This window comes from Cenococcum geophilum (genome assembly GCF_001692895.1).
Source record: "Cenococcum geophilum 1.58 unplaced genomic scaffold K441scaffold_16, whole genome shotgun sequence".
Classification (NCBI taxonomy): domain Eukaryota; kingdom Fungi; phylum Ascomycota; class Dothideomycetes; order Gloniales; family Gloniaceae; genus Cenococcum; species Cenococcum geophilum.
The window spans coordinates 1600996-1624370 of record NW_027137574.1 but is presented as its reverse complement, the minus strand read 5'-3'; the positions used below and the strand labels follow the sequence as shown (position 1 = coordinate 1624370).

The 23375-nt window shown below is 42.3% G+C and overlaps 4 protein-coding genes across 4 annotated transcripts; 1 reads left to right on the top strand and 3 right to left on the bottom strand.

Moving 5' to 3' along the window:
* Positions 1 to 5348: 5348 nt before the first annotated feature.
* On the top strand, positions 5349 to 6437 carry K441DRAFT_634429 (uncharacterized protein). Its single transcript, XM_067646405.1, has 2 exons — positions 5349 to 5520; positions 5581 to 6437. The coding sequence occupies exons 1-2, from the start codon at positions 5446 to 5448 to the stop codon at positions 6175 to 6177; spliced, it is 672 nt and encodes a 223-aa protein (XP_067505174.1). The 5' UTR covers positions 5349 to 5445; the 3' UTR covers positions 6178 to 6437.
* Positions 6438 to 8230: 1793 nt separating this feature from the next.
* Positions 8231 to 9141, bottom strand: K441DRAFT_71359 (uncharacterized protein). Its single transcript, XM_067653946.1, has 2 exons — positions 8307 to 9141; positions 8231 to 8258 (listed from the first exon to the last, which is right to left on the bottom strand). The coding sequence occupies exon 1, from the start codon at positions 9023 to 9025 to the stop codon at positions 8462 to 8464; it is 564 nt and encodes a 187-aa protein (XP_067505173.1). The 5' UTR covers positions 9026 to 9141; the 3' UTR covers positions 8231 to 8258; positions 8307 to 8461.
* A 52-nt stretch (positions 9142 to 9193) lies between these two features.
* K441DRAFT_658387 (uncharacterized protein) lies at positions 9194 to 9466 on the bottom strand. Its single transcript, XM_067648341.1, has one exon. The coding sequence runs from the start codon at positions 9454 to 9456 to the stop codon at positions 9259 to 9261; it is 198 nt and encodes a 65-aa protein (XP_067505172.1). The 5' UTR covers positions 9457 to 9466; the 3' UTR covers positions 9194 to 9258.
* Positions 9467 to 22840: 13374 nt separating this feature from the next.
* K441DRAFT_658382 (uncharacterized protein) lies at positions 22841 to 23352 on the bottom strand. Its single transcript, XM_067648340.1, has one exon. It carries the CDS (start codon positions 23344 to 23346, stop codon positions 23005 to 23007), a length of 342 nt encoding a protein of 113 aa, XP_067505171.1. The 5' UTR covers positions 23347 to 23352; the 3' UTR covers positions 22841 to 23004.
* Positions 23353 to 23375: the final 23 nt, after the last annotated feature.

Here is a 23375-nt window from a genome sequence, read left to right as displayed (position 1 = left end):
TATAGCAAGCGCATTTTTGACCTGGCGCTCTGCTTAGAAATAACGAACTTTCTTAATAGCTGCACGGATTGCTTTAGCTCTTTTAGTAACGGATAGCGATAGAGCATCTATTTTAGTTATTTGTGGATATACCCTAAAGACTAAAAGAGTGGGAATAATTCCATCTGGTCCAGCTAAATCGTTAATAGCCTTTATAGCTATCTGCAAACTTATTTCTTTATTAACCTATTTATCTATAAGCTCTTCTCAGATAATTTCGTAAGCTTATTGTAATGGAGTATAATATCTCTTAACCTTTCCTATACTGTTATAGGCTTCTATAGGAACTTCCTTAATCTTAATTGCTATTGACTTGGCGTATTATCTAAATTTAGTTAATAAGAAGTTCCTTTCTATGTCGTAAACCAAGTAATCCGGTGGTCCTTAGTAAGTGTTAATCTAGTATATTTATAGTATATCCTAAGCATTCTTTATAGACATGTCCCTTAAGAACTTAGCAGCTTGGAATAATGTTAAAGAATCTACTACTTATAGAACTGGCTTGCCATCCAAGTATATAACATTAATAATAACTTTATAATTGAATTCGTAGTTATCCCTTAAGGTAAACTTAAATCTGCTAGGCGATTTCGCATATATCTGGCAATAGTGATAGTATTTTATAAGGTATTTAATAGCCTTAGAATTTACTTTATATCCAGCTTATTAAAGAACTTTAGTTAGTCATTAAACTGATAGATAACTAAAGCGTTTATGCAATTAACGTAATTTAGCTTTAGTTAGGTGACTCTAGGTAATACTATATTTTGGTTAGTGGAGCAATATCTATAGATGGCCCCATTTTTGTATAACTAGGACGATCTTATTACCTTAGATTAGAATATTTTAAAGATTATCTAGCTTAATACCTATTTTATCTATATCTTGGATATAAAACAAGAACGGTATATTTACTAGGACAACGTAGAAGGTAATAATGCCTAGCGGGGTAGGAACTTAGATAGTGCCTTAGGATAATGTAGTGCCTTTACCAAATCTAATCTTGTAAGCTCTAGCTGTGGTAATATTAAGTTAGATACTAGTATTAAGCTTTTACAATGCCTGGAATTAAGGTTGGCCAGCAGTTAATATACCTATAGCTCCGCTGTCTAGTATAATGCCCTAAAAGACCTCTAATAAATATCGGTCCTTAAACGTAAATACTAAGGTCTCTAGCAACTGTAGTAGTGGTGCCTTAAAGATATCTTCGCTAGTAACCGCGTGCTAGGTAGACTGGTTGTTTAAGGTAGCTATAGTCTAGGTACCGTTAACTTCTCCAAACTCCGTAAAATACGTATTATATTCCTCCTTAATCTCTATACTTATCATTATATGGTCTACTTCTCCTACGTTATTATCTAGAAGATCTTCTACTTCTTCCTATGTGGTAAGGAAGCTGTAATACTGGGCTAATATAACTTCCTGCTCTCCTGCGTATTAGGTATATTATTAATACTTAGTATATACTTATTGTCTATCTTCTGCTATATACTTGCTTAACCAGTATCTAGGTTTATTATAGATATAGTATCGCTTATAACGGGGTAGGTAGTGGTTGCGATATCCGCTATAGTAGTTTCCTCTACTTTGGTATCCTCTGCGTAGGCGTAATCTATGTCAGAAGCCTCTTCGGGGTCCTTTATACGTACAGTCGGTCCAATTCTAGTTATACTGCTCGGTGTTGTTTTAATTGTCTTGCTTCTAAGGAATAGTCTGCGTATAGTATTATCGTGTCTCTCGGGCATATACTACTGTGCCTACTGCTGATTATAACTGAGTATATACGCCCTTAAATATAGTGGCCGGGTTGTATAATATAAGACTGTATTCGTTAATACCTCTATAGGCACTAATAACTTAATCCTAAAGACTGTATTCTCTTTGGTATTCTTCTAATAATCTATATTGGATCTTTTAAAGTTTGTTAAAGAGCATTTATAGATACTTAAGTCGTGATTTTTCTAAGTTAGCGTTAATGATTCGCTAATATGTAGTCTCTCTCTATTCTAATATATACAGTTAACGGTTTTCCTTAGTCTCGAAATATGTCTTCACTATTTATACTATTGTAATAAAGTTATATAATCTTCCCGTGATTTTATTATAGTAAAAATCGCTTACCTAATCCTTAAGCATAATTGGAAATGCTATATAATATTATTCCTCTAGTACTCTAACTATAATACAGCGATTATAGAATACTTGTAACTTGGCATTAAGAATATTATATACTTCTCCTCTATACTTCTTAGCATTATTAGTATAAAACTTCATTAAGTCTATAAGCAGTTTAGTTAAGGTAGTCTAGGGTTGTTATCGGCTCTATATATTCCATTCAGGGTAGTACTAGTAAGGTAGTTAAGCTTGTTTATTACGTAGTAGTGCTAGGAGATTTCGTAATGCTTAATCATTTAGTAGTATAAGTGGGGTTAGTAGTGTAGACATAGTAGGCAATGTCTATGTCACAATTGTGGGCAGTTATAGTGGTGGTGGTAATCTAGATAAGTTCGTTAATATAGGTAGGTTCTCTAACGGAGGTAGGTTCTATAGCATAGGTATATTTAGCTGTAATAGCGGTAGAGGAGGGTAGGTATGTTAATCTTGTAGGGTATCTCATTAATGCTGCTCTTCTACTACTGCCGGTGTAGGAGAAGTAGCTTAAGGTGTTGCTGGGGTGGTCTGGGGTGTTAATGCTGCCACTAATTTTAGTGCTTGCGATTTATAATTTATAAGATTCCACTATAAATAAAATTTACCGCCTTCTCTAAGTTGCTAATTAATTTCTTCTTTAGTCTATTTATAATACTCTTCTTTCTTAATAGCAATTTGTAAGTTTATAGGAAGGGTTCTCCTATCTCTGCCTATATAGCATTTATATAATCGTAAATAATCTCGTAGTATTCGGACTAAATTCTTGTAACCAAGATTGAAGATATCCTTTATCCATCCTTTAAAATCTTCTTAAAAGTATTCCCATAGGATTTGGTCCTTAAACTTCTTATCTTAGTAGTACTGGATATAGTATATAATATATCCATTTACTATTTCTATATTAAGGTCGTTTTCGTTTATAAGATTAAATAAGTTTCCCTATTTCTCCTCGTTGTAGGTATATTTATCTCGTAACGATATATTAATTTAGGAATTAACTGGTTTAAAAGGGGTTGACGTAGTTAAAAGTCGGGTTTATAGAGGTTGGGTTTATAGGTGGGTTGAAGGTAAAGTTAAGGTTATTATAATAACGTTCTTAACAGAGACTTAGAGCGTTAGTAGAGGGAGAGGTTCTTAGCTCACTAATTCTACTTAAGTCCTTATAAACGTTGTTGTTCTGCGTAATAGACGCGACTCGGAGGGTTAAATAGAGGGAGAGGTTCTTAGCTCGCTAATTCTGTATAAGTCCTTAGAAATCTTGCGTAGCTTCTTTAACACTTACTAAAGGTATATACTAGCTTCCTCTAGGAGCCTTTAAAGTTACTTTACCGGTTTCCTCTAGCGCATTCCTGTAAAGGGGTAGGGATGTAATCCCAATATTTATAGTTTAGCCTCTTCTAGACAGATTCCTTGCTGTTCTATAGTTAATAATTAATAACTACTAATTAGTGTTGGTATTACTAGGGATACCTATTGTAATAGGCCGGAATCGTAGTTAAATAGTCTTTGCTGGTTGATACGATGATAGTTAATTAATTAATCAAAGCTGTGCGAGGGAAAGGGGCCTAAGGCCCCTTCGCTTCGCTTCGCTTCGCTTGTCGTGGCCTAGTACTACACGTAAATATTCCGACAAGTTAAAATATACTAAATTAGTTCTGGGTTATAAGGGAAATGGTAATAGAAGGCAAGGGGGCGAGCAGTAGGTGCCCCCTAGTAACTCTACAGTAGTAGAGTAATAGTTTATAATACTAGCGCATCTGTAGGCTTGTTACGGCAGCAGTGGTTCCTAAGGAGGTCAAATAGTAAGGTAGTAGAGCACTATAGGCGACTCGTAGGTGCTAAGCAGGCGAGTCCCAAAAGGCGGGGAGATAGATTACGGGGTTTTCTCATTTTTCTTAAATAGAGTTTTCTCCCCACATGTAAATAAGGAGTAGTCCGCGTGGGCCCAATAGGGATCTAAATCGGACGTTAAGCAATGAATTATTATTAATTAATGATTGTTAGTAAATATTAAAGAGATTTAGCTAAAGATGTGTGGATAAAGGTGTATTAATTACATAGAGACCAGGTAGTTTATTGGTGTAATGAATTATGGGGCTTTGACAGGGCTTGCGACCACCCACAAAATATAACCCTGATACCATAGTACAGTGATATACACGACCAGCTTCACCCCCCCCTTTGGCGAGCGCTCCAAAATTTTAAATTCGGTACGCGTATCCAATCTCGCCTGGTTGCCACCAACCGTATATAGTAATTGTAGCGAAGCCGTATGCTTGGCTGCAAGAACTTTACTTCTGGCGGACTTGCGACCGGCCTTCCCCCGTAGTGTCGTGATCTTTGTTAAATATCGTAAGGTTTCCACCCGTACGATATTACCAAATTTCATCGGCAATTGAAGAGATAGCGTTATATTCGCGTTTTGGCGGCCACAACGGAGGCGTAGTTAAGGGGGAGAAGAGGAAGCGTACATCTTCAATTTGGTTCTCCTGGCCAACTACGAGTCTCCAGGGCAACCGGGGCGATTCTCCAGGGCAACCAAAAAGGTCCTTGCGCGTAGCCTCAACCGTTCGCTTCAATTACAAGCGAGACTGGATGCGCGTACCGAATTTAATATTTCGCAGCGCTCGCTAAAGGGGGGGGTGAAGCTCGTGCACATCACTGTATGCATCTCGCCAGTAAGATCGATCGATCTCTGGCCCTTGAACAAATCATGTTAATCGGCTCGGGGCCTCCGCCTCGCTAACTCTAACAGGAATGCTCTTAGACAAGATGAGCAGAATACCAGACGCCATGGCACGGCGATCTTGGTGCGTGCGATCATGTTCCACAACTCCATTTTGATCAAGAGCTTACTGCAAATTCTTCGTTGAGGAAGCAACTCAACTAATGCAACCTCTTGGCTAGAAGGTCAGCCATCAGACAGACATAGGAATGGCCATCATTACTGCCTGTGCAACGCGTAAAAGTGGAGATCCGGCGAATATTGCCAATCGTACCCTGATCTTCGCGCCCATACCTAACTTATGCAGAAGCTAGGTCCACCAATGCAGCCAGCGCGGACCTTCTGCTTGCGTTAATAACACGCTGATTTGCATAGTGGTGGATAATGCGACGGCTATAGAAAGATGGTACAGCCGAAGAGATCTCGTGGCCATTTGCACTTTAAATTCGTATATAGATCCGGCAGAGTCCACCCATTTGCAAGCCTCCCACAGCGTTGAGCTGCACACTCTCACCAGAGCCCACATTAGAATGTGGAACCCGATATTCCTCCCCGCCGTCCTTCTGGCGTCTCTAGCCGCAGCAGCACCACTGCACAAACGAGACGTAAGCCCCAATCCCAATCCCCCTTCAAATCCCCCTCCTAACAAAAGAAAAAACCACCAGACCGACACCGACCCCTCCCGCTGCCCGAACTTCTGCGCCGGCACCAACAGCACCAACGACCCCAACCTCTACATCTGCGGCGACCCACGTCTCGGCCCCGTCAGCCTCCCCACCGCGCTCCCGCTAGCCTCGCTGGTCGGCGACTCATCATCCTACCACCGCTTCGGCGGCCTGTGCCCGGGCGCCTTCCTCGCCACCTACACCTCCTCCTCCGGCTCCTTCGTGTATCCGACGCAAAACGGCTTCGCGCTCTCGACGGCGGGGGCCCCGATCGCGGCCAACACGACGCTCGAGCGCGGCACGCTGCTCGACCGCTTCGGGTCCGAGTACGGGACTTTCATGAGCCCGGCCGGCGCGCCGTACGCGCAGCGCGCGCTGCCGCCGACGAACTTGGATGCGGCGCCGGGGTCTGCCTATCCGTTTAATTACCATGTCTATGAGGTCCTGAGGCCGTTTATTGTCCTCGCTGGCCCGATTGCGCCGTGGTTTGGGCAGATGGGAATGGGGGTGCAGTTTCAGTTGACGGTGAGCGTCGGGACGTTGGTTGATCAGGGGATTTTGGGGAGGTTGAACTTGACGGGGGATCCGAATTATTAGGGATTGAATAGAGCTGTGAAGCGGAAAATGGAGGATGGAGAAGTGGTTGAGCGGCTAATGTATGTATAGAAGAATGGATAATGAAAACTGGTTGATGACTGCTCTCATGCGAGGCTATAGGTAGAGCTAAATTTTCTTGCAACTATAATCTTTTTTTCGGTATCCGATACCGATCTCTCGATCTCTCTCCGTCAAAATCGTCGATCGTCTCATGCCACATGCTGGACTGGGCCAGTATGTGTTTCGAGGCTTCTGAATCTGAGCAGTCTTGTATGCCGGATGGAGCATAGGGATGAAGATTAGGAACGTTCTAGCTGGCGGCACTCCCAAGCAATCTAATCTTTGCAGAAATGTAGTACTCTCGGTGACATTAATCGTTCCTGGAGCGCCCATCCTCGTCTGTTGACAGGAGCATTGTTGGCCTCGCGGTCCTAAAACGAAAGATCTTGGACACTGTACTGTTGCAGATGTGGTTTAATACCTAAGTGTTGTTTCGGCTCTCCTTTCAAGCGTGTTCTCGGAATACCTTCTGTATTGACATTAATTGTGTCTTCCCACAGGTGATATCCCTTGCAACGGTAAGGTCCTGCTCCCTAACGCCTTCCGCCTCTTCGCCTCTCTTTCCCTTTCTCTCTTCCTTCCTATCTCTCCCTATCTTCTTTTCTACCTCCCTCCTTACCTCCTTATCTCTTTTTAAGTTAGTTATCTCTTACTTTTATATATAGATGTTAATATAAAGCTTAGGGAAATAAAATATTTAAATAGGGAATAAAAAGAGAGAAGTGCAGAGGCATAGAGGTAAAGGCAAAGACATAACTAGAAACATGGCCAGAGTTAAAGAAAACGGTAGAGGCAGAAATAATATTGAAGGTAAAAAGAACGTATATCCCTTAACCCGTTGGAGTCCTACGCTAAGGTCGCTTAAGTTCACGACTAGATTTCATTGGGTGTCTTTCGCTAATCCAGATACTTTAATTGGCTGATAATCATTGGACAAATTTCAACGGGTTAAGGGATAAGGTAGAGCTTATATAGTATAGTAGCTTTTATATAAGATAAATACTAGCTTTAATATTAATATTACTTTTATTACCTTTTCTACCTGCCTGACAGAGCCGTCGCTTCATTGGTGCTTCTGAATAAAACTCTAAATATACAGAATGAAAGCACTGTTATAGTAATTGCAGAGCAATGAGCTAAGTAATTATCCAGACGAGATATATGCCGCAACTGACTAAAATTATGAGTCATAACTTTAGCGTGGCTATTTTGCTTGGGTATGAAGTATTTCAGCAACCAGTACTCGCGCCGTGAGCCCACCGTAAGATTCCTTGGTCAATATCAGCTTGCCCTGAAGTGGTTCTCTATCTGTAGCCTTGCCGGCCTCCGCATGTATTTCAATGCCTGTAAGGGAAGCAAGCTGCAACTTCGATATAGGTGTTGTCCTTGGGAATATCATGAAGGCAAAAAGAGGTTGTGAAGAGAAGCATTTGGAGAAACGTGATTGGATGGCCTGCAGTTTCTAAAGATCGTAACCAAGATGAAAATAACGACACAACATGCGGGAAGGTCGCAGAATATGCCGGTGGTATTTTGCCAAGGTTCCGTTTCAGCTGGCCCGAGTTTATTTCCAGAGGCTTGCTCTTTATTAAGAGCTACGTCACTCGACTGCACGCTCAGAACGAGAGCTCCTCATATTATAAATGACCATGCATAAGAGACTCCAACATGCGTGTTTGAAGTTCATAGACCCAATGATTCGCGACGCACATGGCAGTCCCTTGAACATCCCTAAGCTCAACCCAACGAGGCCATTTCGAGCGGCATCATTTTCCAAAGCACTTCTGGTGGTCCCCTTCTCTTTCTCCTAATAATCGGGCATTGCTGTCCGATTCTAATCCGAGCCAGTTCCTACGCCCGAAAGAACCAATAGCCTACATGTGTCAGGCAAGGCCCGTAGAGCGACATGACTAGTGATTGCCTCTTGTAGTTGCCTGTCCCAAGGCTAGCTGTTCCGATATCCCTCGGCCGCGTACCATATGCGAAGCTGCGAACGCATCTTGGGTTACTGCCAGATAGATCTATAGCTGTCAGCGCGTTCGAAATGCGTTCGAAGAAATCCTCCATACCAGCATATACAGATTTCTTGTTAAAGATATTCTTGGCTTCCTCCAAATCGGAGGATGAGGTAAGTTCGGAGCCTAACTCTCAAAGGAAAGCACAAGCATCAAAAATGATCCTCGAGGTCACGCAATGGCCCACATCATGGGAAATCCTGTCCACTCTAATGACGGTGATCACGGAGTCTATCACTGGCTTGCCGGCGAGTGTTCGGGTGGCTGCGAAGTGGGTGGGCTGGTGGTGTATTGCGCCGGCGCGGTTGAAACTCGCACGCATAACGGGAATTGAGGGAGTCGGTGACTTGGCTCCAATTATTATGATGGCCTGTGCCCCACATGCTCGTTGCACTTCTGGAGTTACTTTTGCTTGAGCTGCTTGTGGAAGTGTTAACGTGTTCATGCGGCCTTGTCCCATGATTCCTATCTTCCCATCTCCGCGCCGTATGCGAGGATACCGAACTTTCCCTGCTATGATATGTTTTGAGGCTATCTGGATAGGTAGAAGTGGTCGAGGGAGTTGGCGCTAGCTGGGGTTCCTTCGTTGGGCTGCTGGGTCGGCTTGAGACCTGCCCTTGGATGCTGGGGCGACTCCGACCCTGCGATGGCCGTCTGCTAATCAGACTCCCCGAAGAAGGACCCTCTCCCGGCCGATCGATGCTTAAACTTCCTATTACGAGGCAACTTTTAGCCCTTACACTCATCACCCATGAGCTGAATCTTCCTGCCATTCCCAGGAGCTTGTATTATTTCAGCAAAGACCCCCAACGCGCGCGCAGTACCTGATATGTCGAAATTCGTGTGTCTTCAGACATATAGGCGTATGGTTTCGTAGAAGAAGAGGAGCGTGTGTAAGGCGTTTTGCAGGTGTTCTGAGAATTATTAGGATGGCGTCGGTGGGGGGGGGGGGAACGGGGAAGCTAGTGGTTGGAGCTTTGCTGTTGTGGTAGAAACCGTAAACTGCTTATGAACAAACTTGATACATGAATGCGTGCGCGTCTGTGATGCTACACATGGTCTTGTTAATCAGGAGAGTGCGAACAGAGAGGTTTTGAGAAGCCGCAGGCAGCTGAGGTCTTCTACCGAGCGCCTCAGCCTTGCGAGAAGCCAAGAAAGATTGCAATGGGGGTACCGTTTTGGCATTTCTAGCTCTGCTTGGCATCTCAAGAGCCAGTCATTGCCATTTGTTGGTAGGGTTACATGGACATCCACAGGAGCTTCCTGCGATCACGTGATAGCCTCGCTTGTTGTATATATTCTCATTCCTTCGTGACTACTCCACCTTATGGAGTCCTCACACACCATACACCTGCGTCCCCGCGTGACACCATTTAATTCCTACAAATGCCATTTTACCCCTTTGAGGGAGCGAAGTGAAGTGAAGTCTGGGAGGAGAACGCGCAGAGCAGCGTGACCAAAAATTGCTGCTGTGCTGAAAGCTTCTTAGCAACATCTCGCACTACATCTCCATGAACCTCTACAACTACATCCACAGTCTGTTCTAATACTAATTGGATCACGCCTATATCCCACCTCATTTGCAAGAAGGCTCCCCAACCAATCAAGCAAAAGCAGTTTCAACGTCTTCTGGGGTTGTCGCGGAACGACTAGCACCTAATCGTCAACTAAGAGAGGCCATATTTCCATGATATCTGCTGATACCTTTCATACGGACTACTCTACACTATTACAGAAAATGCACTGTGATAGATTCTATCGAACTACTCTGTATCCACCCTCGATGGTAAATCTACGGGAAATGTGGTGGCCTAAAGGCAGAAGGCGGACAAGAAAGCGAACGACATGGCCCGTTCTGCCAAAGCTTTTTACTTGAGACTGGATTAAGTTGTCGCAATGATGATGATACCCCTAGGTAAGATATCCGTCTATAATCTACGGATATGCATTTGCGGAGTGCGCGGAATGCGATGTGAAGCTATGCAAAACCTATCATAGTGCAGGAAATTCCGATCGTCGTGGTGGCAAAGGCCGAAATCGCCGTGATAGATACGGCACGGCAACGGCGACATCTTTTGTCACTTGACTTCTTCGACGACGACATACGCGCCATAATTAATGCTCACAGACACATCACAGCGTACTTCAGCTTATGTTCCCGAAGACATCCTAATGCACGCTGTGGTAGTGTGTGCTTCTACTTCTCTGCCTGTTGCCGGTGTGCATTCTGCCACAAGCACTTTATGGACTTGCACTGTCCGAAAGTTATTTGGCCGGTGATGCAACAAGTTAGTAAACCAACGCAAATAATAGAAAACCAGCGAATATGTATGCATAAATTAACTCTAGAATCATATAGAGATTGGGGATCGTTAGAGGGTTCTTAGTGGTAGTCTAAATCTTCACCATCTTCCTTGCTGCTTCTGTGCAGGCAGCGGTGAGTGCATTACACATGGAACGTGTGACAGCTTCTACTTTATTACTGATAGTATCATGAAGAGAGCTCTGCAGTGGCCGAGAATCAACGCGACTATGTGCAGGTAGTATACAAAACAATGGCATTATCTCATCCAGTCTTAACTCCGAGCTTTATTGCTCCCGTGCTCAGACTGCAAAAGAATGTTATCGTTCCGAATTCCCAAACCCAATCGCGGCACATTCAAGCTTCCTTTTTATATCTAGTCTAGACGCCACATCTTCTCCTCATTCCCAGCTCCTTAACCTTCTCGATCTTCTTCTCCCGCTCGGCCTCCAATGACTGCGCAAACTTACTCCTCGCTCTGATCTGCGGCCCCCTGTGGTAGAAAATATAGATCTGAATCGTAACAGCTACGGCTAGACATGTTAGGGGGTGTTCGGTTGCAAATCGCCTCCATTTCATAACTATTCAATCCGTGCGCCTTTTAGTGTCGCCTATTCTGTAATTAGTGGCGGCTACTAACGTTGCTCATTTGAATCTGTAATTAAGTCGATTGTTCGGTTACAGCTCCAGAATAAAGCTTTAGATTTGACTTCGCATAATACAAATAACCCTCTCTGCCACCAGGCCTCTATCGCGACTCCCTACTTTAGTGTAACAATGGAGCCTCCTCCTTAACCAACGCCCTTTCTGCGATTAACGTTTCCTATATCTTTACCTACCTCCTGTATAAGCCGTAGTAGAGTTACAGCGACGCCCGCGGGGCACAGGAATGCGCGTTTAAGATGGACAGATAAGATAGAGGAGGCGATGTTAGAAGGCCTTGTTAAGGCCGTTTGGAAAGAATATCGCGCGGATAGCTCCTATAAAGCTAACGGCTAGAAGATTACCCTTAATCGTACGCTTACTATTACCTAGTAGCCTATTACTATTAAGCAAATTAAGAGTAAGTATAATAACCATAAGAGGGATTAAAAGCTGTGGAAGGAGCTCTATAGCCTCTTTGGCTAGGGGTAGAACGAAAATAAAGGCGTACCTATTGCTAGTAAGGAAGTTATAGAGGCCTACTTTAAAGCTAATCCTACCGCTAAGAAGTTTCGTAATACGCCACCTACCTTCCTAAATTTACTACAGGAGCTATTTAACGGAATTTTAGCAACAGGTAATTATTTAAGGTTAATTAATAAAGTAATTAAGAGCTATATAGACCCCGAACTTCTCTTAGCGGTAGCCTTGTAGGTATTAGGTCTAGCAAATAAAGAAGATAAGGAGGAGAATAAGGAGAAAGAGGAGGAAGTAGATAAGGCCTTTAAGTTAGAGTCAGCTCTTAGCTCTATTAAACGCAGTTAATTAAGCTTACCTTTAGCTAAGCGCCCTAGTCCTTCTAGATCTTCCTTAACGCTAAGTTAACCTTCTTTACTAGCTATATGGAAGCGGGCTATTAAGTAAGCTGCTAAAGCCACTAAATCTAATGCGAAGCGCCAGTAAGGAAAACGGCAAGTTGTAAAGGCACTAGAGGAGACGGTAGAGAAGGTAATGAGAGAGATAAAGGCTATGAGAGAGCTAATAGCCTAGAAGTCTCCTTAAGAGAAGGCCTCCGCAGAGTTTATTTACGAGTTTAGTTACCTAGATTCTATAGAGCAACTAGCTATTTTACGAGCTTTTAAGACGGAGTTTACTACTAGATTATTTCTTATAACGGCTAAAGTTATAGAGCTTCGGCGAAGCTTAAATATAGGTGGGATTTTAGGTGAGATCTAAGTCGCTTTTTAAAGCCTTACTATATAGACAATTAGAGAGTAATATATAAAGGGAAACTATATAGATTTCTATAGTAAATACACCCAAATCTACTATATATTCTCAATTAATTGGCCTGCCGATTACCTCGTAGTAACCCTACTATATAAGCTCCGCGATCTTATCGCGTCTTTAGTTTATAACTATATTGTTTTCTACCTCTATAAGCCTTACATCTTCCTTATCTATAACCTTATCCTATATCTCTAGAAAGTAACCTAGATTATCTGGATTATTTATATTTATAAAGTTATACACTATAGTTAAAGCGTACACCACATCTACCTGCGTACTTAAAGGGAGACTGCACCTACTAGCCTTAAAGTACCAGAAACAATTCTTAAAAATGCCTATAGTACGCTCCACTACATTCCTTAGAGCCACATGTTAAAGATTAAAGAGCTCCTTTACGTTCTGTGGCCTTATATTTGCCTATACTTACTTATAAAGATAATATCGTACACTATGGTAGGGAGTTAAAGTTATAGGCGTGTTAGAGTACCTAGTATCTGCGATATAGTATCTACCAGGTAAGGCTTTAAATCCTTTAGCCTTTACTAAATTAAGAACTCTAGAGTCGTAAGTAGAGCCCTCCTAACTAGCCAGAATGTATTAAAAGTTTATCTAGAAATTAACAACTACAAGAACGTTCTGCGATAATCCTCCCTTTCTTCCACGCTATAGAGCTTACCTTATACACCCGCCTCTTATAAAGACTAATAAATAAGTACTATTAAGAGCTCCAATACAATTAGCAAAGAAAGGATATTGTTTGGGGTTATTAGCAATCTCTTCTAGAGTAAAGTTCTGAGGAAGCTGAATGACTTCCTTATATAGTTTTAGAAGGCCAGGAAGGACTTTATATACGGCTCTACAAGGTAGTATATTAGTACTAGAAGTTTTACTAGCAGGTAAATACTTACTAGTAGATCGTTACAGATAAGTGTTAAGTTACCTTACTTAGCAATCTATATAACGAATTATTAGTAAATATTATTAGGAATATTATTAGCTTTTCGGCCGCTAATAGAAGCTTCGTGTCCTTTAAATCGCCGTATAGTTATAACTAATTAAAAAGCTTCCTAAATACCTTAGGCCTTATATAAGTTACATTTACAAGTCGTTACTTATAGCCGTAAAGCAATTACGTTATCTACCTTATTCCTTACTATATATTAGTATACTAAGTATAAGCGCCCTCCGGAAATAAGCTTATCGCGATTATAAAGGTTAAGATAATAACATTATATAAGGCTTGCAAATGCAACTGCAGTATCGCGATTAAGGTGCGTGGAGTTGCTATATTACAAGAAGTCGTCACTTTAGCGCGTATGTAAGAGCTCTAGATTAAAACGGAATATAGAACAGGAGCTTAAAGCTACATATTAAAACGGTGCTACAGATATACTTAACATACCTAATAGGAGCTCTTGCTGCACCCGGCCTAAAAAGACCAAAACCAACCAAAAGAACCCTGAAAAACACCCAGAGAATCCCCCTAAGATACATGCATCGCAGGGGAGGCATACGTCGAACGACGGTAGCTCGCACTCGCGCGCGACCGCTAGAACTACGCCCAGCAATGGCCCTCCACAACAAAGACGGGCGAATACTACACCATAAAGCGGAAATACCTCTATTAAGAAGGCATCTAATAAAATATAAAGCCTATTAAACGCGTTTAGTATCTAGAATTACGGGGGAGTAACCGTTAGCTATAATAAACTAATGTAGCTAGTAGAATAGCTCTGCTAGTCTAGTGAACCTTAGGCGCCCCTCTAGCAAACCCTTAATTAAATCCTCTAATAGCTAAGCAAAATTAAAAATAAGTATAACCCCCCCTTACCGGCGAACCGCACCTAGGCCGCCGTAGCTACGCTTTTACAGTATAAGGAACCTACCCCCCTTAAGTTAATAACCGGGTATATAATTATAATATAACTAAACATAGAATAAGTAGAGGGGCTTAGGGGATAATTAGAAATAGAAGTCCTTATAAAGATATATAAAGAGGTCTATAACGCTATTATAGTCTAATACCTTAAGAGCGGAGATATTAGAGTCACCCTAAAGGACTAATAGGTAAAGGAACGAGCCGTAAGGGTAGGGGATAGGCTAGGAGAACGTATTAGCATAAAAGTACTTTATAAGGATTACCCAGTTAAAGTTCTAGCGGTTTCTATAAGCCTTAGGGTAAAAAAGGGACGCTAGGCAGATAACATAGTAATTATATAGGAGATAGTAAGACAAACGGAACGCCTTATACTAGGACTTAAAATCACCCAAATCTAATAGCTTTAATAGGAAAATGTAAACTAAGTATATAATAAAAACAACAAGAGGATATAAGGGTTGCTAAAGACTTGCTAAAGAGACGCCGGATGAACGCATGGCTCCCTTATTATTAGTATACATATATTAGGAATGCAAAAACTCCTTATCCAAAAAGGAATAATTATAAATAGCCTTATATATAATATAAGGCTCTATAATTACAGACTACACCTAGAACGATGCTATCGCTATATATAATAGGGACACACCTAATCTATATACGCAGTATAGGTATGCTACGGCCACTATACAGGCCCCTATAATACGAGATATTGCTTAAATTAAGACTAAACAAAATGCGCGAACTGTTACTAAAGCACATATAAGGTATAGAAGAGAGAAGACTGCATTAAATACAGAAGACGGAAGGTAAGGGCTTAACAGCTACGGGAATAACTATACGCTAGGTTATACGAATAGAAACAATAGGCGATAAGCTAGGGGGACATAGGTGCTTTCCTAGCGTTTCCTACCTTTAATACTGGAGGGCTAGGCCAGCTATCCCAAGCCTTAACGGGCTAGAAGTAACGCCGCGTAATATCACTAGACTAATTAGGGATATAAGGGTCACAGGGGACATAAGGGAGAGGACGCCCCGTAGGAAGACCCCTATAGACAGCAATAGCAGGCTTAAGACCAGGACAATTAAGAATTAGACTTAATGCGGCAAATATAACATTCGCAGCCAACCTATAAAGGGTATATAGCCGACTAGTAAGAACAGGGGAAGAACCGGTAATAATAACAGATTTAGACATAAAAGCGCTAATAGGAACACAAAATACGGGAATGGAAAGCTCTATATAAAATAAGTAGTAACTAGGGTATAGATACAAGAGACAGAAGCTCTAAATATCCTAGAAAAAGTAGAAATAGAAAAAGCGAGGAATAAAGAAGAGTTAAAGGACCCTCGCCGGGGGTCCGCTACCTATCCATTATATAATATAACTGCGGCAATATAAACTACCGCCTTGCAAGGCCCCTACTAGACAGTCTAAACCCAGAGAAATACTATATCCTTGCTATACAAGAGCCGTATTACAATACCTTTATATAATTAACATACTGCCCCTAAGGATTCCAGCTCCTATATAAACCAAAAGCAGCCATACGTATATACTTTATAATTAGCAAGGCTATTAGCCTATCCTTATAGTCATAACAGGCAGTTAACCCAGATATTATAGTTATAATAATCCAAATATATAGGGGACTGGTACAAATTATTAATATATATAACCCTAGGGTTAAAGGGGTCCCACAAACAGAGAATATTATATCAGTAATAAGCTTACTAGAAACCAAAGGTATAGAGTCTATCCTATTAGGAGATATAAACCTCCACTACCTGCGGTAGGGGGGTATCCATATTACTGCAGACTAACAGTTAGAGTGCCTACTAAGAGCTATAGATATTTAGGGCCTTAAGCTAGCTACCCCCCTAGGAGCAATTATATAGTAATAAGGCACCGCTAGAAGTATAATTAACCTTATATTTATAGATAAAGGCCTATACCAGAGACTTGAAAGGTACAACCCCAAAGAAAAATGGGCACTTACCCTAGACCATATCCCTATCTAGATATAGCTAGATCTAGATACTAAAGCGCAACTAAATAGAAAAAGATACGCAATAAGGAAGCTTAAGATAGATAGTTTCCTTAATACAGTTAAACAACAACTCTAAGACCTAGAAGAAATCCACCTAATACTAAACGAGCGAGGCCTATTAACTACCCCTAAGAAAATCGACCGAAGACTAGAAAGGATCCAGGCAGCGATTAAAAATAGGCTAGAAGAGCACTACCCAATCTTAAAACCGGGCCCCTACACGCGACACGTATAGTCTACATAATGCGCAGTTTTGATTGCCAGCTAATAATAAGTAAGAAGGAAATATATAAGTAGCTATAACCCTAAAGACGAGAGACGATATAAAGATATAAGAAACCAGCTAAAGAATACCCTAAAAAAAGAAGCAAGGAATAACTGGAGACGGTTTATAAATAAGTATACTTCTAACCCGAGCCTCCCCTATAATAAGGGCCTTTAGAATATAGCAAAATAGGTAAAGAAAAAGGCAGGGCGCCTAGCAGAAGACCTACACCTACTACCCCTATGAAGAGTAGGAGAATTATAGGCCATAAATAACAACGATAAGAAGGTAAAGATCCTTATAAAAAGGTTCTTCCCCTAACCGGCTTTAGCAGACCTTAGTAATATCACAGGCGAAACACCGGTAACTCGCCTATAGGTTAACAGCGACATAATAATAGAGGAAATGGCTAGAACTATTAGCCGCCTTTTAAATAATATAGCACTAGGACCAGATAGGATTCTAAATAAGGCCCTAAAAACCTATAGGCCACTTATAGCACCTTAGCTTATAGATATAGCCAAAGCATACTTTACTATAGGCTACTACCTATAACTCGGAAGATCTATAATAACGGTTATCCTATAAAAAGAAGGCAAAGCAGATTACTTAATCCCAGAAAGCTACCGCCCTATTACCTTAAAAAACACCCTTAGCAAAATCTTAGAAAGGGTAATAGCGGAATATATAGCAAACACGGCAGAGGAACACGCCCTACTACCACAAAGCTAAATAGGGGCAAGAAAGAACCGCTTAACACTATTAGCACTTACGCTACTCGCTACCACTATTAAATCTATATAGGCAATGCGAAAGGACTTTATAGTATTAATGCTTAGCCTAGACATTAGTAGTGCCTACAATAATATACCCCACGAGCGTCTCCTATATATCCTTAGGGCAAAGGGCTTCCTAGAATAGATTATATAATTTATCTAAGGGTTTACAGGCTAGAAAGAAATATCACTAGTCTTTAGCGGATACCAGAGCCCCCCTATCGCAGTTATAACAGGAATACCATAAGGATTACCCCTCTCGCCTATACTCTTCCTTTTCTTTATAAGTAACCTGCTTAACTCCTTTAAAGAAGGGGCAACCTAGGGGATAGGCTTCGTTAACAACACAAACCTAATTATATACGGGCCAATAGCCGCAGAGAACTGCAGAATACTAGAGAAAGCCTATAATACTTATATAGAGTAGGCAAAACGTTATAGAGTCCAATTCTTACTAGAGAAATACTAGCTAATCTATTTTATAAGAAAACGTAACCAATCTGCAGATCTCCAATATATAATTCGTATTTAAGGCTTTAGGGGTTAACCAGTTTAGGGCCTAAGGGTATTAGGAGTATGGGTAGATAGTAAGCTCCAGTGGAGCGCATATACGGTATAAGCGGCCCATAAAGGCTAAGCACAGTTTATCGCTTTATCTAGGATTGTTAATTCTATATAGGGTCTATGCTTCTAGAGGTCACGCCTACTATATACAGCAGTTGTCCGGCTAACTATAATATATAAATCCAGTATTTGGGCCATTAGAGAAACTAAAAAGAGCCCCCTAAAATTACTCCTTAAACCACTTTAAAAGGTCTAAATAGCCTACCTTTAAAGTATTATAGGCGGGTACAAGCGAACGGCCATAGTACTGCTTAAGAAGGAATCCAATATTCCCCCCCTATAGTTATATATTAAAGCCGCTATAATATAAAGAACGCAAAATAAACGTAACTTTAATATCATAAAGTACATTAAGACACGCCTAAGTAAACTATAGAGGGACCTTAGGGTGCCTTGTAGGAGAACAAACTAATAACCCTAAAGTAGGAAAAAGATATTAGAGAAACAGGTGAAGAAAGCAGAAGAAGAATAGTACCGCTTTAGGGCCCAGGCCTATATAAAGGAGGAAGGGAGACGCGCAAAAGGTTAGTAAAGACAATAGCAAGACAAAGAAAAAAGCTAAAGTAGAACACGTAAGAACGCCAGGAAACTATCTACCGCAATATAATACTAGTTAGACTAACGCTAAAGAGGTAAATAGGAGTTAAAGGTATAGAGGCTAACTTAGGTAAGATAAACCTAAGCTATAGTATAGTTAACGCTATAGGGGGTAAATACCTAAGGGCTCCGAGAAGGCCTAATAAAGGCAGAAAATATAATAGCAACACTCTTAAGAATAGGAATAATAGGACTAAAAGATTGGCTTTACTAGGTGGGTGTTCTAGTAGGTAGCCCGAGATGCGAATATGGCTAGCTAAAATAGACACCAAAACATGTAATACTGCTATACCCCTTACATACTAATTAAGAAACAATACTCTTAGCAGCTAGCACAGAGAACTATAATATACTACTCTTAATATAAAAAGGCCTTAAGGCGGTTACCTAGTGGCTTATTAGTTAAAATATGCTAAATTAGTTCTAGGTTATAAGGGAAATGGTAATAGAAGGCAAGGGGGCGAGCAGCAGGTGCCCCCTAGTAACTCTACAGTAGTAGAGTAAAAGTTTATAATACTAGCGCGTCCGTAGGCTTATTACGGCAGCAGTGGTTCCCAAGGAGGTTAAATAGTAAGGTAGTAGAGCACCACAGGCGACTCGCAGGCGCTAAAAACAGGCGAGTCCCAAAAGGCGGGGAGATGGATCACAGGGTTTTCTCATTTTTCTTAAATAGAGTTTTCTCCCCATATGTAAATAAGGAGTAGTCCGCATAGGCCCAGTAGGGATCCAAATCGGACGTTAAGCAATGAATTATTATTATTATTAAAACGGTGCTAAGAACCTTATTTTAACTACTGTATATAGTATAGCTTACAAATTTGACGCGCTTGCCGATATGGAGGTGCTCTATATTTAAAAGTTGTCAGATTTACCGAACACCAGCCTCATATTTAGATTTGAGCTCCATTTCCGTTACAATATGGAGCCTCCGTTTTGAATATGGAGGTGCAACCGAACGGCCCCTTAGTAATGTACTCACATACAAGAGGTGATGTTTTCCGCCAATGTTCTTGTAGAGTGAGCTAGAATAGAGCCGCAATAGCAGCGAGGAAGTCTCTCGCAAAGCCATTTCCACCGGTGGCAGATGCAGCATACGCCATAAGCCGCGACTATGTAATCGATTATTGCCATATAGATGGCATAATTTGCGATACCGACGAGGCCGGAGAATATGAGCGGGGCAATCCAGTGGACAGGCGGACCAACACTAGTCCATGCAAAGTCGAGATGGCCTGGGGGGGTGCGATGAATAAGAGCCACCAAAGACGAGCTTCCGGCTTGAGACCATTGGTGCCGCGGTCGCGCATGATAGCACGGTGTTTGTGCAAGACTGGGAAAAAAGAGAAATACGCGATGAAATAGCCCACAAGGAGAGGGATGAATGTAAGGTCAAGGGCAATGATTTTAAAATTCCACTGCGCGAAAACCAAGCTCTAGATCATCTCTATCGTTGGACCCATAGGAATTCTGCCCTCCACTTCCATGACAGTCTTTGTTTTCATATTGGTGAGAAATATCCAAGTGAAGCTCATAATCGCCGACGTATTCGTTATCTTCGATGGGTGTTAGCGCGCCTTGCCGAAACTACTCCGCATCCCAAGGCTAATCTGGCCAAACATCTCCTGGGTGCTGGTCTGGATGTTGCAACTCATCCCCAGGCTCGCCTACTTTCGCTTGTTCTCCCTGGGTCTGGTGTGAAGCTGACGGCGAGGGAGAGGAATTTATAACGCTTTCGATTTCGTGTCCGTTTTGGTGGCTGGTGTCGTCCTTCCCACCATTGCTTTCCTCAGGTTTTGAGAGATATCTTTCAATGCCGTTGGGAAAGTACTCCTTGCGAGATTGTTCGTTGCTCATGTTCTGGTAGATTATCCGTTGAACCTGGATAGAGGTAAGTGTAGGGAGTAATGGGATGAAAGTATACGACAGTCATCCCATGCAACTTAATAAAAACAATCTGACGGCTTTTGAGTTTGACGTTGCGGAACTAGCCGGACAAACGTGGAAGCGGTTTTTTCAGGGTAGCAGTATTCTCATGCCTTTTCGATCATACACATACCCCCAAATCAGGCTTAGTGCTTGCCTAAATAGGAAGTTTAGCATGTTTGCAAGCTGATATAAGACAATCGCGAACTTCAAAAATCTATCGTGTCAAATACAGCCTGTACAGGCTCCAGTGTCCCCCCCCTGTGTGCGCGCAGCACACCTAATTTCGCTACATCTGCAGGGTGTAGTATGTGGCCAGGGCTTGAGCCACGGCCCACCTCAAATTCGGAGCTCGGATTTGAAGCTGTTCTGAACTCCTCTCTCTCACCAAAAGTCGTGATGTTGCCTCCAGATCTTGGTGTTTTGCCTTATTGCCTTCCTTAATATGGCTCCGCATATGGGCAACTAGTAGCACGCCTTTATTAAATCCTTCTTATAGCTGGCGCTAGTAAGCGTGTATGCGCCCGTTATGCTAATTGCTCTCCTAAGTTAATTCAACGTATTTGGAGCTTATATTAATGAGAGAAAAAAGCTTTATAACACCACAATCCGGAATAGATACCACGACTTTTGGTGAGAGGAGTTCGGGATAGCTTCAAAATCAAGCTCGGAGCTCCGAATTCGAGGTGGGCCGTGGCTCAAGCCCTGGCCACATACTACACCCTGCAGACGTAGCGAAATTAGGTGTGTATGCTGCGCGCACACAGGGGGGACACTGGAGCCTGTACAGGCTGTACCACCCGCGCGCAACCTCAAACACCGCGAGCACGGCTCCCAGTAATGAATGAATGTATATTCATACCACTTATCGTATTCATATCATTAAGGCCTCCAGATATTCATTATCACGATAATATCGCGATATTGACTTAGTAAGCAATATCACTAGGCTTGACAAGGCGTTAAGGGAGGCGATCGTCCTCAGTCCTCCCAAATCGTCACCCCTCTTCTGCCCCTCGAACCAATAAGCTCATCAACAGCTCCTTCCTCTATCCTGATATAAATTAATAAAATTTTACTTGTGCGTATATTTCAGAACGATAGGCGCATTTACAATCCTTTGCGAACACCATACTACCCCTTTACAACACCACCGACCATCGCCAACGCTCCAAATTATATATATATTCATAAGATTCAATATCGTATCCATATCACTTCATAACGATAAGCATATCGTGATAAATGAATGAATAAGGTTATCGTTGGGAGCCCTGACCGCGAGGATTCATCAACTTGGCGTGATCCTTTACACTAGGAGCCTCCTCGAAGGCGTGGGCGAGAAAGAGGACGTGTGGAAGGACGCGGAGGATCATAATCAACTACTGTAACTGTAGCTTCTCAATCGACTATATCTACTGCTCTACCGCAAGCCTTTGCCCCTGCGCCGTCTCAGTAGTTTAAACCGACTCAAATTCTCCGCGATCCTTCCTTCCTTGCCTCGTAAATCTCCTATAGGCAAGCACTAAGCTTAATTTGGGGGTATGTGTATGCACCGAAAACCGGCATTTATATGCACCGAAAAGGCATGTGAGAATACCGCTGCTTGTGATTTGAGACAGACAAGTTTGAGACCACTGACAGGCCCGTTGAAGTTCGAAATGTAGAATTCCGCAGAATGTGGAATGTTCTATTATCGTATTAACAAGGGTCTTCAGTGGATAATCCGCACTTGCGCGTAGCGAATTTGAATGTCGCCAAAGGGGGCGAGGGAAGCTGGTCATGCACAAAGCTGTATCAAGAGCTGTCATATTATAGATACTGGCGCTAGCAGTTGTAGGACTCGCAATGTTATGACATCTCTATTTTTGCTTAAGGTGAAAGTTAAGGTTAAGGGTGGAAGATTAAGGTGTCGAAGATCCGGCACGCTCCCCCACGTGGCGCGTGCGAGAAGATCAACGTCTCACGCAGAACATGTGTTGATTCCGTGGATCAAACGGTAAAGCTACGTCCAAGCAGGCAACGATATGTTAAATTGGCTGTGCATGATCAACATGCGCTTTCTTTGGGGTGCGAGGTGGGGTGTAGTTCCGGCTCTTTCGAAACTAGATTCACGGGAAAGCCGTCTTGATGAGAAAAATCAAACGCTGCAAATTTGTCATGGCAACCAATCATACGAGCTTGGTCACTGCCTATATTAGGCAGATATAGCCCCTGCTCCATTTGTATACGAAAGTTAAAGAAAGCAATCGCAGTACAGTCATGCAGGACCGAGTACTAGAGTGCGTGAGAAAGACTCTGGATTGAATTGAAGAAGGATTGCATTGTCAACGCAATAGCGGGGCCGTGCTGCTGTTTCGCGTTTGATTGCTGCCTCTTCCGAAATGACTCCGTGGCTGTCAACTACGGTCGGGGCGATTGGATGGACCGGATGCGATGTGCTGTTGGCGGAATACATTGCAAAGCGTCTTGGACAGATAACTGCGGCGGACGCGTGCAGAGACGATAATACAGCCATCTACTAGTATAATAGCTGCGGTTCAAGTGCAGCGGCGAGATGCGAGATGCGAGATGCGAGATATCGAGAATTTGTGTAAGCGCAATGAAAGTGGTCCGAAGGATTCGTGGGATTGGGAAGGTGGCTAGATTTGATGACACCTCCCCTGCCAAGATAAATAGCGCTTGGGCAGGAGTCCTTGAGGTTGAAGTACCCTTCGTACTATACCTTGCCCAGAAGAGACCCATGCTCGTGAGCCCCGAGCTAGCCCCAGGAG